The sequence below is a fragment of the Ursus arctos genome, unplaced genomic scaffold, assembly GCF_023065955.2.
Source record: "Ursus arctos isolate Adak ecotype North America unplaced genomic scaffold, UrsArc2.0 scaffold_8, whole genome shotgun sequence".
In the NCBI taxonomy this organism is placed as follows: Eukaryota; Metazoa; Chordata; class Mammalia; order Carnivora; family Ursidae; genus Ursus; species Ursus arctos.
Window position 1 is genome coordinate 48,435,394 of NW_026623100.1, and position 14,542 is coordinate 48,449,935.

At 40.4% G+C, this 14,542-nt stretch overlaps 1 protein-coding gene across 2 annotated transcripts in view; it reads left to right on the forward strand.

Annotated features, from left to right (window-relative positions):
• The first annotated feature begins 4,761 nt into the window (after nt 1-4,761).
• SMYD1 (SET and MYND domain containing 1) overlaps nt 4,762-14,542 on the forward strand; it is a 44,475-nt gene continuing 34,694 nt past the window's right edge. For both annotated transcript variants that reach the window (XM_026481124.4, XM_026481134.4), the window contains exon 1: nt 4,762-5,353. In XM_026481124.4, coding sequence (XP_026336909.1) covers nt 5,217-5,353 — 137 coding nt within the window. In that variant the 5' untranslated portion in view covers nt 4,762-5,216. The remainder of the gene's footprint in view (nt 5,354-14,542) is intronic.

Below are 14,542 nucleotides of genomic sequence, written 5' to 3' on the forward strand. Positions count from 1 at the left end.
AACAGGCATTGGCAAACATTGTCTGTAAAAGGCCAGAGAGTAAATATTTTCAGCTTTGTGGGCCATATGGTCTTTGTTGCAAGTATTCAACTCCGCTGTTATAGTGTGAAAGCATCCACATAAAATATGTAAACAGATGAGTACGGCTGGGGTGTTTTGTTTTGTTTTGTTTTGTTTTTTTTAAGTAGGCTCCACGCTCAATGTGGAGCTCGAACTCACTACCCCAAGATCAAGAGTGCCATGCTCCACTGACGGAGCCAGGCAGGCGCCCTTAGTATGGCTGTTGTTTAATAAAATTTTATTTATGGCCACCGAAATTTAACTTTCATATAATTTTCATGTGTCACAACATATTCTTCTTTTGAATTTTTCCCCCAACTATTAAAGAAGGTACAAACCATTCTTAGTTGAAGCTCTCAAAGAAAACTTGTTGACCCCTGGAGGAAATGAACCTCAGCTCCAGGTACAAAGGAGGTGGAAGCCAGTGATGAAGGGCTTTCTTTTACTAAAGAAATCTTGCAGTTCTCTGGATTTGCCACTAGATGGTGGTCCCTTGTACGTGTGTGGCTCAGCGAGCTAGTCTTCCCAATAGAAGGGATGATTGGAGTTTTTCCATGGAGTATGGTAGATGAGCCACTACCATGTTAATGCAGGCATACAAACTGTCCCAGTTTCAGAACCATTCCTCTGGGTCTCATTTATGTCTCCACCTCACACTTACTTGTATATATTCCCTCTATTGCAGCATATCCAGCTGAAGGGAACGCAACCACTCTCAAGGCCTCTTGAGATTATTTGCTCAAAGACTCAGGAGGAAAATAATGTGAATACAGGCTATAGCTAAAGATTTGGGGGCCGCAACTTGGTATCTGGGAACAGCTGCTACCCAAGATACAGATTAAGAAGTGGAGCTCGTATTAAGAGGATACTTGGAGCCCAAGTGTTGATACACTCAAAACTCCAAATCAGCCCCCATTCTTGGCCTCTTCATGTCACCTTCTACCCTTAAGGTGCATGACAGGACCCGACATTACCCTGGCCCAGCATCTTCTGCAAGTTTCCTCACAATTTTTAGAGTGTGTGGGAGTACTTGGTAGCCACAGTGGTATTTTTGGCATGTATGTGTGGCCTGAGGTGCAAGGGAAGTTCAGCTGAAATAGAAGTAAATAGAACCATAGTGGTTATTTCTGTCATCCTCTTGTCTGAAATCTCCCAGCTCAGATCTGTCTCCCAGACTAGGAGTCCTCTGGCTTGAGCTGTCCCATTTTTGTCCCTTTGTCACCACCCTTCTTTATCCAGACACACAAAAGAAAGAGCCTGGATGGCTATGAAAATCATTAACAATGGAAAAAATTTCTATCTTGGAGCAGAAAAGGGCTCAAAAGGAGCATGACTTTCAAAGTCTGTGAAGCTCAAGTCTGTTATGTGGTTATGCCTACTCTGGCCCTGGGTTTGATCTCTCAGGAAACATTGAATAAATCTGTTTTTTCCATACCTCCATATGTGATGTTGAAGAAAACTCTTAATGTTCTTTCTGAATCTTTTCTGCTAAACATCTCTGGTAGGGCAAGAAGAAGTCCTTCCAAAACTCTAGATGGCTGTTTCCTGATGATGAAGACCAGCAGTTCTCACGAAGGCAATACCACCACTTAGGGGGCATTTTAGAAATATGTGTGTGGGGGGGAACACTTTCGGTTGTGCAGCGCTACTGGCATATTGTGCGTGGGACTGGGGTCACAAACGTTTGGATCCCAGTGTGGAAAAAAAAACTGGAGGGGAGCAGGTGAGCGAAAATTTTTATATAGGATTTAGGTTGATGAGCAGTGCAGCAGGGCCACGTGCCCCCTTCCGTGTCGCCAGCCTCGTAACTAGAGCCAACATCCCCTAGCTCATTGATCCTGGCCAGAGATGCAGGATATCCTCGGAAGCAGGAAACAGCCTTATGCATTGAAGATTCTTTGCCTGGCCCTCACAACCTCAAATATACAGATGTACATTTTAGGTAGGTGGAACTTTGTTAATATTTATCAGTCTAGGATTGTGTTTTATATGTAATCATAGAGTCTTTTTAATATATGCTCGATCTTCCAGGAATGCAGCCTCTTGTTAACTGAAGGATTATGCTTTCTTTCATTCAGAACTTGACTAAGAGTCATTCACCATTTCAGAAAACTCATGTCACAGTCAACAGTGCCCTGTGCAGTATTTGTGTCCCCAAAATCAATCTACATGTTTAGCTCTCACTATCACAATGATTCTATGTGGAGGCGCAAATGTCTGACCACTTTATCATGTTTTCTACTGCAGTCGTGCCCGAGCGTATACTTAGTGAGCTCATTGACATATTTAGTTTACCATGAATATATATTATTTTATTATAAGCTAACCTTCATTTTATTTCTCCCTTATTAGGTTAGGTAAATGTTTTAGTCCATTCGGGCTACAATAACAAAATACCACAGACTGGGTAGCTTATAAACAACAGAAATTTATTTCTTACTGTTCTGGAAGCTGGAAGTCTGAGATTAGGGCACCAGCATGGTCGGGTGAGGATTCTTCCAGGTCGTTTGTAGTCATCATGTAACAGAAGGGCCTAAGGACCTCTTTGGAGCTTCTTATTCACCAGGGCTCCATGTTCATGATTTAAGCACCTCCTAAACGCCCCACCTACTGAGACCCTTATCTTAGAGGGTGAGGACTTCAACATTTTGAAATTTGGGATGGGAGTGGAGGGGGATGAGATACACAAACATTCAGACTACAGGACTAATAATTTATATTTTTTAGGTGTAAGAGCTAGGAAATTATGTATGCCATTTCAGAGTAGCGAAAGGGATGTTATATAATATTTACCAGAATGTGAAATGATAACATTTTATATGTTTATTTCCTATTGTTGTCATAACAAATTACTTAGTGGCTTAAAATAACATAAATTTATTATCTTACAGGTTGTGGTCAAAAGCCAGAAATGGGGTTCACTGGGTTTAAATCAAAGTATCGTCAGGGCTGTTCTCCTTCTAGAGGTTCTAGGGGGAGAAGCTGTTCCCTTGCATTTTCCAGTTTCTCGAGACCACCTGCATTTCTTGGCTCATAGCCCAGCCCTCCATCTTCAAAGCCAGCAATATAGTATCTTCAAATGTCTCTCTGACTCTGACCCTCTTGCTTCCATTGTTACATCTCCTTCTCTGACTCTGACCCCCTGCCATCCTCTTATAGGGATTCTTGTGATTCTATTGGGCCCACCTGGATAATCCAGGATAATCTCCTCCTTCAAGATCCTTAATCACATTTGCAAAGTTCCTTTTGTCGTGTAAGGTAACATATTCCCGGGTCTGGGGAGTAGGACCTAGACATCCTCGGGGCGGGGGGGTGGGCTTTATTCTGTCTATCACACTTTAATAGAATACTTGTTCTGGTACGGTTGAGACTCAGATATAACTAAAGCATTAGGCTTGATGCTCCCTCTCTTTCTGACTTGGGACAGCTAGATTTCTTTCTTGACCTTGGCTGGGGCTGAACCTGTTCCAGGGGTATAGTATCTAGAGAACAACCTAATCCCTCCCAGGCTGAGCCCCTGGATCCCGAGGGAAGATCGGTTGCGGCAAAGCCCTGAGTTGCCCAGCATTGTGAGTCCAGGTATTCATTTGAAGCTAACCTGGATTGAAGAGCTCCTTTTTAATCTTTTTTTTCCCCCATTGGGAGCGTGCAATGTTTACTCTTTGGGGGCACCCAACTTTATTTTATTTTATTTTATTTATTTATAAAATCGTTTTATTTTTATTGTATTTTTTTAAATTGAAGTAGCATTGACATGCAATGTTATATTAGTTTCAGGCGTACAATGTAGTGATTTGACAACTCTGTATGTTATGCTATGCTCACAAAGTATAGTTACCATCAGTCACCATACAACGCTATGACAATACCATTGACTGTATTCCCTGTGCTGTACCTTTTATCCCTTTGACTTATTCATTCCATAACTGGAATCCTGTATCTCCTCTTCCCCTTTTGCCCATCCCCCCACCCCTCTCCCCTCTGGCGGCCACCAGCGTGTTCTCTGTATTTGCGGGTCTATTTCAGCTTTGTTGGGTTGTTTTGTTTTTTAGATTCCACGTGTAGGTGAAATCATACGGTATTTGCCTTTTCAACCTAAATAACAGCTGTCTGGCAATCAAGAAGAGTGGCATTTAGGGGCACCTGGCTGCCTCGGTAGGTAGAGCATGTGACTCTTGGTCTCGGGGTCGTGAATTTAAGCCCCACATTGGGTGTAGGGTTTAGTTAAAAAAAAAAAAAAAAAAAGAACAGTGGCATTTAGGTCAATGGACGTTTTAGAATTACCCCACCAATGTCCTCATTCCTGGGAAAGAAGAAAGACAGAGCATGTTGGTATTTTCCTGGCAGCAGACATATGTTTAAGGGAGATATGATAAAAAGACAGACATGAGGGTTTTCATTTTCAAAGCCTGCCTCCTCTTCATAATACAGCCTACATCCAACATACCTGCATCATCAGGGAGCTCCCAGACCTCCATGTCCTGGGTGGGGGTGCTGTGGGAGCCCCAGGTAGTACTGAAGAAGAGGGATGCCCCTTGGAGCTTAAATAATACTGTTTTGTATATGCCAAGGGGGTCAGTTTGGCATCTGCTGTATTCTGCAAACACTCCGCCTATGGGGGAGGTGGGAGGGGGATAAGGGGCCCATCACACTTGAGAAAGTAGAAGCCTGACAGCTGAAGGTTCCCAGAGCAGCAAGCATCACCTCCTCTCTTGGACCATTTCAGCTGTCTGCTTTGGATTGACAGAGGCATCTGGCTGCTAAAAATACCCTACTGACCAAGTGCTCCCTATTCCAACTAAAGCTGAGCACAACTGCCATGCAGGACTGAGCTGCTTCTTGCAAAGGAACTTTTCAAAGTTTTCGGACCCAATTTGAGAGGCACACTAGCCCATGGTCATTTCCGCCTTGTCAGCTTTGCTGGGTGATGAACGAGACCCTTGTCAGATCACTGTCTTCTCGTCTGCCCCATTCCTACCTCCAGGAAATGTGGCAGAGGGGGAGGTGAGGGCGCAGTGGCTGAGAGGGGGTAGGGAAGGGGAGGTGCTTGTCCATTTATAGGCTTGCTCTTTGGGATGCTGAAGGTGCTGAAATAGCAAGGACAAGGGACCTGGCTCAGTGTGAAATACCCACCGAGCTGCCTGAAGGGCTCTGAGATGACAATAGGGAGAATGGAGAACGTGGAAGTCTTCACTTCTGAGGGCAAGGGCAGAGGTCTGAAGGCCACTAAGGAGTTCTGGGCTGCAGATGTCATCTTCGCCGAGCGGGCTTATTCCGCAGTGGTTTTTGACAGGTATGAAATGTGAGGCGTTGCCGCTTTGTCTCTGTTGGTGTGGTTCTAAAATCCTTTGCTCTCAAAATCATCAGGGAAAGAGGTAGAATCCGTGTGATCATTTTTAACAAAATGGCACTTCTGACAGCTGTTTTCTGGCATCACTTTTTCTGCAAAGAGTCATTTCTAATGTGATTTGCTCTGGTCCCTAGGAGGGTTGTAAAGGTGAGCAAAGGCTTTGGGGCACTTTCTCACAGTACCGTTGAACTTGGTGGAATGGGTGTGCTGTGTGTGGGGAGGGCAGAGGGAAGGGGAATGGAAAGGTGGGTGTGGTGTTATAGGAAACATTTGCTTATAGAAGTCTCCAAATTTTTAGTTCCCTGAGTATAATCAATATATTAGAGCATAAAGTAGCTGCTGAAACTTTAAAAAAGCAATTGTAAATACACAAGTGACACTGGAATCCATTTACATTTGAAAAATTAGAATATCACCAATGAAGCTGAAAGCTCTTTTTACCTCTCCCACCCCTAATCCCAATCTTCTTTGTCTTTCCTCGGAGGTAATACCTGTTATGTTTTAACGTGTTTCCTTGTAGAATGTTCTTGTACTGTTATATACATATATCTGCATTTATCAGAAATGTATAGCTGTAGTTTGTCTTTTTTTTTTTTTAACAGACGTGGTATCGTACTTCAAATGTCATTCTAGAACTTGCTCTTTTCACTAAACAACATGTTTTTGATATATATTCTTATGGGAACTATAAGTCTATAGATAATTCTTTTAAATCCTCAAAGATCTGTTTCTTTTACCCACGTGTAGACCTATCCATGTTGATCCATATGCTACGCGGATTGCCAGTTTTGACTGCTGTAGATATTCTACCCTATAAATACATGGAAACTTAATTATCTCCTTCCCTATTGAGAGACATTCGGTGGTTTCCTGCTTTTCATGAAAACAAACATTTCTACATTTAAAATCCTTGACCTTTCCCACTTGTACACTTGTGTGATTATTCTCCAGGATATATGGCTAGAAGAGGAATTGTGCCATAAAGTGTGCTATTTCTATTTTAATAGGCTCTCCAAAGTGTCTGCATTAAATTTATATCCCCATTTCCCTACAACCATATCTGTACTTGACTACCAAACTTTTAAATTAGTATTAAATCTTTATTTAAAAAAACCTTGCCAAGTGATTATAACAATATTCTCTGAGCCCAAAGTTGGGGTGACCTGCCTGACATTGATGTGGTCTGAATCAAGATGGCCTCCGATAATCTAGGCTTTGTGGTTGGCTCCCTGTACTCACCATCCTGAGAATGGGCACTGCTTTTCAGAGATCATTTGATTAGCATTCAGATTTTCGTTTCTTCCTGCCTACCAGGACCTTCAGGGAGAAGGCAATGAACGGAGTATATGGCTGACTGTCACCTGAGGAATATAAGGGGGCTGAGGTGACAGTAATAAGTCTTCACCGGGAGCTTGTCTAACTTGATTAATGTACTTGTGCATGTTTCGTGGCTGGAGGTGAGCACAGTTGAGGAATCAGTTGGATTCGGAATTAAGACTAAAAAGCTAGAAAACAGAAACTCTGAACCCTGATCTTGGTGCTGCCACTGAATGGCCACATTGCCGTATATAGAATACATCCATTGGTGCCTCCATTTCCCAAAAGCCAATATAGCCAATTAGTATCCCTTTTAAGAGTGTTTGGAATTGAGTGGACTTTCCTTCCATTATAAAAGTAAAATTAAGGAAGAAAAAAAATATATCTTCACACAAAGATGCTAACCCTAAACATTTTTGTGTATTTCCTTCCAGTTTATTTTAAAACATAGGTTTCATTTGTACTACGCAGCTGGGATCTTATTATAGAAACTGATGTTTTACATTTAACAATTTAGCCACTTCTTTGTTACCAAGTTCTCTTCATAAACATAGTATTTAATCGCGATGTGCTCTCCTACCACTTCTTTATGACTGAGCATTTAGGATGTTTACGTGTTTTTCTTACCATAAATAAATCATTATTCATTTGAAGTAACAACTACAAAACAACTTCAGTGTACATTTTAGATAATATGCTAACAAAATGTTATATTATTATTACAGTAATAAAAATTGGGATAATTGGGGTAAATGATCCTTTAAATGATTGAAAGAAATCTAAAAGAGATACTTTTAAAAAGTGATTTTTCCCAAATTTGTCACCGCAAAGACGAGGGGGCTGCTTTTTGGGTGTACCTGGATAGCCTGGAGAGGCAGCAACGGAAACCTTTGCCCATCGTATCCTCCTATTTTAGCCTCCTGCCGAGACTCCGCCGCTGTAGATGAGAAACCCGAGTGGGGAGGTAGGACTGAGTCACTCACGAAAGAGGCACATTCTAATCCATGTTATTGCAATCCAGGCTTTCTGCCCTACCCTCCAAATACAAACATGAGGAAAGATTTTATTTTTAGTGGAGTGCTATATTAAATGAAAATTCTTTCCAACAATATGTGATATATATTGTATATATGAGTGTTATGAAGCATAACAATAAGTGAACATCCATGAAATGTAACAATAAATGAGCACCTATGAAACCATCATCCTGCTTAACTAGAGTATGCCATTACATTGCGTCTTCTCTATCTTTCCCTATCCAGTCCCCAGCTTATTGCAAAGGTAACTAGTATCTTGAATTTTATGTTCTTATTCCCCTGCCTTTTGAGTAATGGTTTTACACATGTGTACGTATTCCTAAACCATATATGACTTAGTTTTTGTGTTTTATTTTTGATCTTTGAAACAATGGTATAATATATGACTTCATGCCACTTGCTTCTTTCACTCAGTGTTAGTTTTATTATTCATCCTTATGGTTATATGTAACTGAAGTGTCAGTTTGTACCAGTTTATTTTTCCATTCTTTCTGCAAGTGGTTGCAAGGGACATTTTTGCTTTTATTTCTTGGTAAACAGATACATGAGGTGTGTATCCTAGGAGTGGAAATACCCGATCATAATGTATGTGATATTCAGCTTTAAGATATAATGCTGTAATGTCTCAGACTGACTTGCAAGTTTGCATTGTCTTTGTTAGGATAGATTTAGTTTAGCATTAACTGCAACAATCCATGCCCTTATAATATAGTCCTTGGTCTGGTTAGGATCTCTGGAATTTTGCTGGTTGGAAAAACAGATGGTCTCCTTAAAGATAAAGGAGCAAGAATAGAGACAATCTTTTTAGGGCTGGCAAATATGTAACACTTGGGCCACCATGATCCCTGCCAGGTATAGCTAATCAATTGGCAACTCCTTCCTGAATTCCAACTTAGCCTAAGGATTTTTTCTATCAGGATGCTCCAAGCAGGCCTTACTAATCAATCAAAACTGGCATTTAAAAGAACAAGCTATTTGCCATCCTTTTTAGGTGTTTTGGTTGGGTGCTGGAAAGGGATGAAGGTGAAGTAGGTGGGTAAGGTCAGTTTACCAAGGAGCTGTCTTTCATGGACATGGTCTTTTAAAGTGGATGAACCCCCCGGGGTAGTAGATGAACTGTTAAAAGTTGCTCTCGACCCCTTGTGCTCTCTTGCGCCCAGTTTTCGGGAGGACAGAGAATAGGAGCCCATGATATCTTAGCTTGAGTGATCCTGCTAATTTCTACATGAGATCGGACTAATCTGGGAATTCATGATGTTGTCTTGTTCAGTTTTTTTTTTTTTTTGCTTATTTTGGAAAATGTAGAAATTATAGAAAAACCAAAGTAAGAAAATAAAAATTCCTGCACCCTTAACATTCACAGAAAACTACTGTTAACATTCTGGCATATATCCTTATGATTGTTTTGTTTTGTTTTGTTTTACTTGAAGTGTAATTGGATCCTTACAATTGTTTCATGCAAATATGCATATAAAATATTTTCTTGATTCTCAATGATTTGTAGGCGGGGTGGTGGTGGAAGAAACACATTAAATGTACACCTTGTACACCTTGATGGTAAAATGCTTCCCTAAAATTAGCGTGCTGTATTAAAACATGGGGGGGGGGCAGTTTATTTTACAATGAAAGGAATATGACACAATATAGGATTTTATTAAATCTAGGATATATATTTCATTTTGACATCTCTGAATTCATGATGTATCCTACAATCTGTGGCTCATGGTTTAATTGGGAGCATTTGTTTGTTTCTTAATGGTAAAAAATGATATATTTAATAATTGGCAATATCTTAGATTCATTATAATTAATGTATACATTTCTTCCTTTCACAAAATTGTGAGCAACTTTTCAAACCATTATTATCCTCCTAAAGCATTTTTAATGACTGTATAGTATTCCTTTTGTTGACTATTCTATATCAGTTTAGCAAGTGCCCTATTTTGGATATCAAGGTTGTTTCCTACTTTTCCTAATAGATCTTTCCACACGTCTCTGATTATTTATTAAAGATAAACTCCTAGAAGTCTACATTTTGGATTCAAAAGGCAGTTATAAGGCTCTTAATATAGATTTCCAAATCACCCCACCAAAGAGAATTATACCAGTTTTCTCCATGAGCAATATAGCATTTGCCTCCTTATCCCAGCACTGGCCAACACAGAGAGCTAACTTAGACTTATATTTTCCAACTTCATCTATAAAAACTTATTTTAGTATTATTTTGTTTCCAATCTTTGTATTATTAGGGAGGTGAAAGGTTTTTAAAAAAATACATTTATTTGTCATCACCTTCCTTTTTTGTGTGATTTTTTTCGTCTATTTTCTATTGATGCCCTCATTTGAAAACTGTATGTGTAACTCATTTGTTTATTACTCCTTAATGTTCAGAACTTCTAAATTGTTTGACTCCTTCTGCATCATTTTGGTTTATTAGCTCTTTTGATCTTACCTCTTTTGTAATTCTCAATTGCTTTTATTTTAATCAATTTATTTATTTATTTATTACATAGGCTCCTCACCCAGTGTGGAGCCCAGTGTGAGGCTTGAACTCACAACGCTGAGATCAAGACCTGAGCTAAGATCAAGAGTTGGATGCTTAACAGACTGAGGCACCCAGGCACACCTTGTCCTCAACCACTTTTGACTTTCTTTAATTTTTCATGTCCTTTATTTAAAAAACTATTCATTTTTCTATCTTACTTGTATCTTTCAAAATGATATCCAATCGTAAGGTGTTTTTTTTTTTTTAGTTTATTTTTATTTCAGTTACTTATTGTCATTGCATTCTTTCACTTTCCTTTTTATAGCTTATTTAGTTCATTTTATGTCAAGGGGAATAAGAAGGTAAATGGTTCTGGGGCACCTGGGTGGCACAGCGGTTAAGCGTCTGCCTTCGGCTCAGGGCGTGATCCCGGCCTTGTGGGATCGAGCCCCACATCAGGCTCTTCCGCTATGAGCTTGCTTCTTCCTCTCCCATTCCCCCTGCTTGTGTTCCCTCTCTCGCTGGCTGTCTCTCTCTCTGTCGAATAAATAAATAAAATCTTAAAAAAAAAAAGAAGAAGATAAATGGTTCTAACCTTAAGAATGACTCAGGTCTTCAGCAAGATAAGATCCTTATCTTTTTTGATGCTTCATCTTGGAAGGACTCTTTCACTTCTCTGAAGTAGAATCCCCATCCTTTCCAAACTGTAAAATCAGTTGGTTAACCCAGTTGACCTACAGACCAAGGTCCATGGGGCATGATTTATTACACTATGTATAAAATTGTATCACCGCCATCACCATCATCATCATCTTCGAAAAAACCCACAACCAAATAGATTCAGGGCCAATCTGTCATAGCATCAGATTTGGCCAGGATAGGAATTTGAAGCATGTTTTACAATAATATCGGAGAGCTTCTTCTCCTAATAGCCATCTACAAATAACGAACTGTTGTTTGTAAGACAGAGGATTCTGAACATTTTTTTTTAATTGACAGAAGGGTGAGAACCTAACACCTTGAGCAGAAGTTACAGTCATATTTCTGATCAAAATGAAGTGTGGAGGGCGTAGTGCTAGTTAGAGCTCAAGCCATCTAAGAACTAAGTAGGCCCTGGACCTGTAGAGATACCACCTTACGATATATAAAATGTAGTTTTTGCTTACCACTTTTGAATGGATTTTTATAACTTCGCTATTGTGATTGTTACTGATGTCCATTTTGCATTTTTTGTTTTTGTTTTAAGAAAATTTTGGGACTATTCAAAGGTGTATGAGTCCCAAACCTTTTCCTGGGTCACCACGAGCTTTTAGGCCCTTTAGGCCCAACACTGAGACTCTGTTGCCTAATGGGAGACCAGGTCTGCCAGTGTTGTCTGGAGGTGGAAAGGCTATTTCCAGGGTTGTGTAGTTCCTGATGACAACCTGGCAGAGACGATGTCCGTGGGGAGTCGGGCAATAGAGGGGAATTGAGTCATTTGACCCTGAAGATCCCTTCCGGCATGAGATTCTATGGGTTGTACAATTTCTTCAGTACATGTGAAGGACTCCAGTGCAGCACCAGAGGGGTGCTGGGCTAATATATAAATGGAGCTTATTCTGATTATTATTTTACTTTAGCATAAACACAAGAAATGGCATGGAAATGGTGCTCATGAGCAGTTCTAGGAGCCAAAAATACTATTTGATGGTTCCTTTTTTAACAATCCTAGACATCATGAATTTAGAGCACATCTAGCTTTTGGGTTCATGGATCCTTAGCTAGGGAGAGACCTAGATTTGGAGAATCAAAGTTTATGTGGATATGCATCCATGCTTTTTACTTCTGGAGAGAAAGCCTATAGTTTTCATGACTTACAAAATCACTTTCAACCCAGGAGAAGGTTGAGACCCATTGAATATATTCAGTCCTCTCTTACAGATTGGGAAACAGGCTTAGTGAAGTGACAGGCCGTCCCCAGGTCATACACAGACGAGTCATAGGGCAGGATGAGATTCCTGGGATCTTGTCCAGCCATCACTTTTCACTGCCCCCCACCCCCCAGCATTGCCTACTTAATTTCTTCTTTTCTTATCAGTCCCATTAACAATATTTAGTCTTAATCAAAGAAACGACACCCATCCATCAATTTCAAAACAATCAGAATCTGGTTCTGGGACCAGAGAAGGGTTAGATCCAGAAACTAATAGGTAAAAAACAGGAATATACATGTGATTATCCAGGAAGAAAAGTGCTTTTGTAATAACAAACCAATGTATTCCCTACCATTGCTAACAAATTACCACAAATTTTAGTGGCTTAAACAACACAAATTTATTATCTTATACTTTTGAAGGTCAGAGATCTAAAATGGGTCCGTAGGGCTATGTTTCCTAGACTTTTCTAGTTTCTACAGGCTGCCTGTATTCCTGGGCTCTATCTTCAAAGCCAGTAGCATAGCATCTTTTCCCCCTCTGACCTGCCTCCTCCTTATAAGGACCTTTGTAATTACATTAGACCCACCGGGATGCTTTGGGATTATCTCCCCTTCTCAAGAGCCTTCATCTTAATTGCCTCTGCAAAGTCCCTTCTGCCATGTAGTATAAAATATTCACAGGCTCTGGGGATTAGGACATTGACATTTTTGGGGGACTATCATTCAGCCTATCACAACCAGTAAGATGAATTTCATATTAATCCAACTCATCACAGAAGATGTTAAGAAGGATCAAGGATAGTGGATTTTTACAAAAAATTTCTATAAATAAAAACCGGACTGGATCCTAACTGATTCTGTTGAAAGAATTCAAAGTGCCCAGGAGATCATGCATATGTGTGTAGGAAAAACCAAAGGTGAGAACATAAGAAAAAGCAGAATACTTTAAAAGAAACTAATGCCAGCCAGGCTTTTTTGAAAATTGGAGAAGTTATGAGCTTCAGGTCATAACTGGAGACAGCTGGGCTGTTAGCTGCTGTGATTCTATGTGGGCTTGTGGGAACACCAGGATTAGTGTGGCATACACACCAACACACTGTGGCCTTGAAGTTGATAACAGCTGGTGGATGGGTGGTGAGGGCAACTGGTGCTATAAATGGAAATCATTTAATAAAGGGATTAGGGAAATTCCCGAACAGTTAGTTCAGAAAATGAATGAATCACTGTTTGTTATTCAACTTGTAGTGTTAAACATTTACACTCAGTATTCAGAAAATGAATTGAGTCACTGTTTGTTATTCAACTTAGAGTTGTTAAACATTTACACTTGATGTTGAGAATAACCATAGCAGGTTTAGAAATATGTCTTTATTTTGTTTTATTTTTAAGTAAGCTCTACACCCAACGTGGGGCTTAAACTCACAACCCTGAGATCAAGAGTCATATGCTCTACCGACTGAGCCAGCCAGGCGCCTTTAGAAATATGTCTTTAGTTCGGCACTTCGGATGCAGAGGCAAGACACCGTGGAATGTCACATGACCTGTTATGAGCTGTATTGCTAAATTTTATGAAATAATCCTTAAATGCAGAAGTTTGAGAATAATTGCTTTTTCAATATAAATTAGATCAAATGCTGGGTTGTCCCCACAATGATGTCATCTTCAGTCACGTGCATCCGAAGATGTGTTTTGAGCAAGGGAAATGGGGCACGATCACAGCCCCAGTGTGGGAAATGCAGACAGGTCTGAGTGGGGTGTGTGAACTTCGTCGTGTGAGTTGTGGCAGAGAAAATCTTGAGAATTGCTACTTTAATATAGAAGAGATGTTGTAAATAGGCAATACGTAGATCTGACCTAAGGAAGCAGTATCACCTAAATTCTTATGCTGAGGTATGTGTAATGCAAACATGAATCCAGCGATCCCCTTATGAGTTGACATGGGGCATTTAAAAACAACATTAAGTAGATGCCACGGGGAAAAGGAAAATGAATCTCCCAGGCCTGGGCGTGTGTCTGCTCTCTGCAAAAGTCTTCAGTGGCTCCCCTTTGCCTAGAGAATAAGGACATACTACTGAGAGTAACATTCCAGGTGCCCCCGTGTCTGGTCATTGTTCCAGCATTATTTCCCAGTGTGGTGTATCCTATGATCTTGTCAGATAGCTACTCCTGTCTCCAATACATGCCTGCGCCCCCCACATGGATGCCTTGACTCAGGCCAGAGCCACTCCATGGAAGAACTTGACATTCTCTGAGTATAAACTCAGCCCATCTTTAGAGGGTCAGAACAGTGCCTCCTCCCCTTGTAGATGACTGACTTCCCTGATTCCTAGCCTCCCCTACCTCAGTGTCAGTTAGGTCTCCCTTCCTTGAGTCCTGCA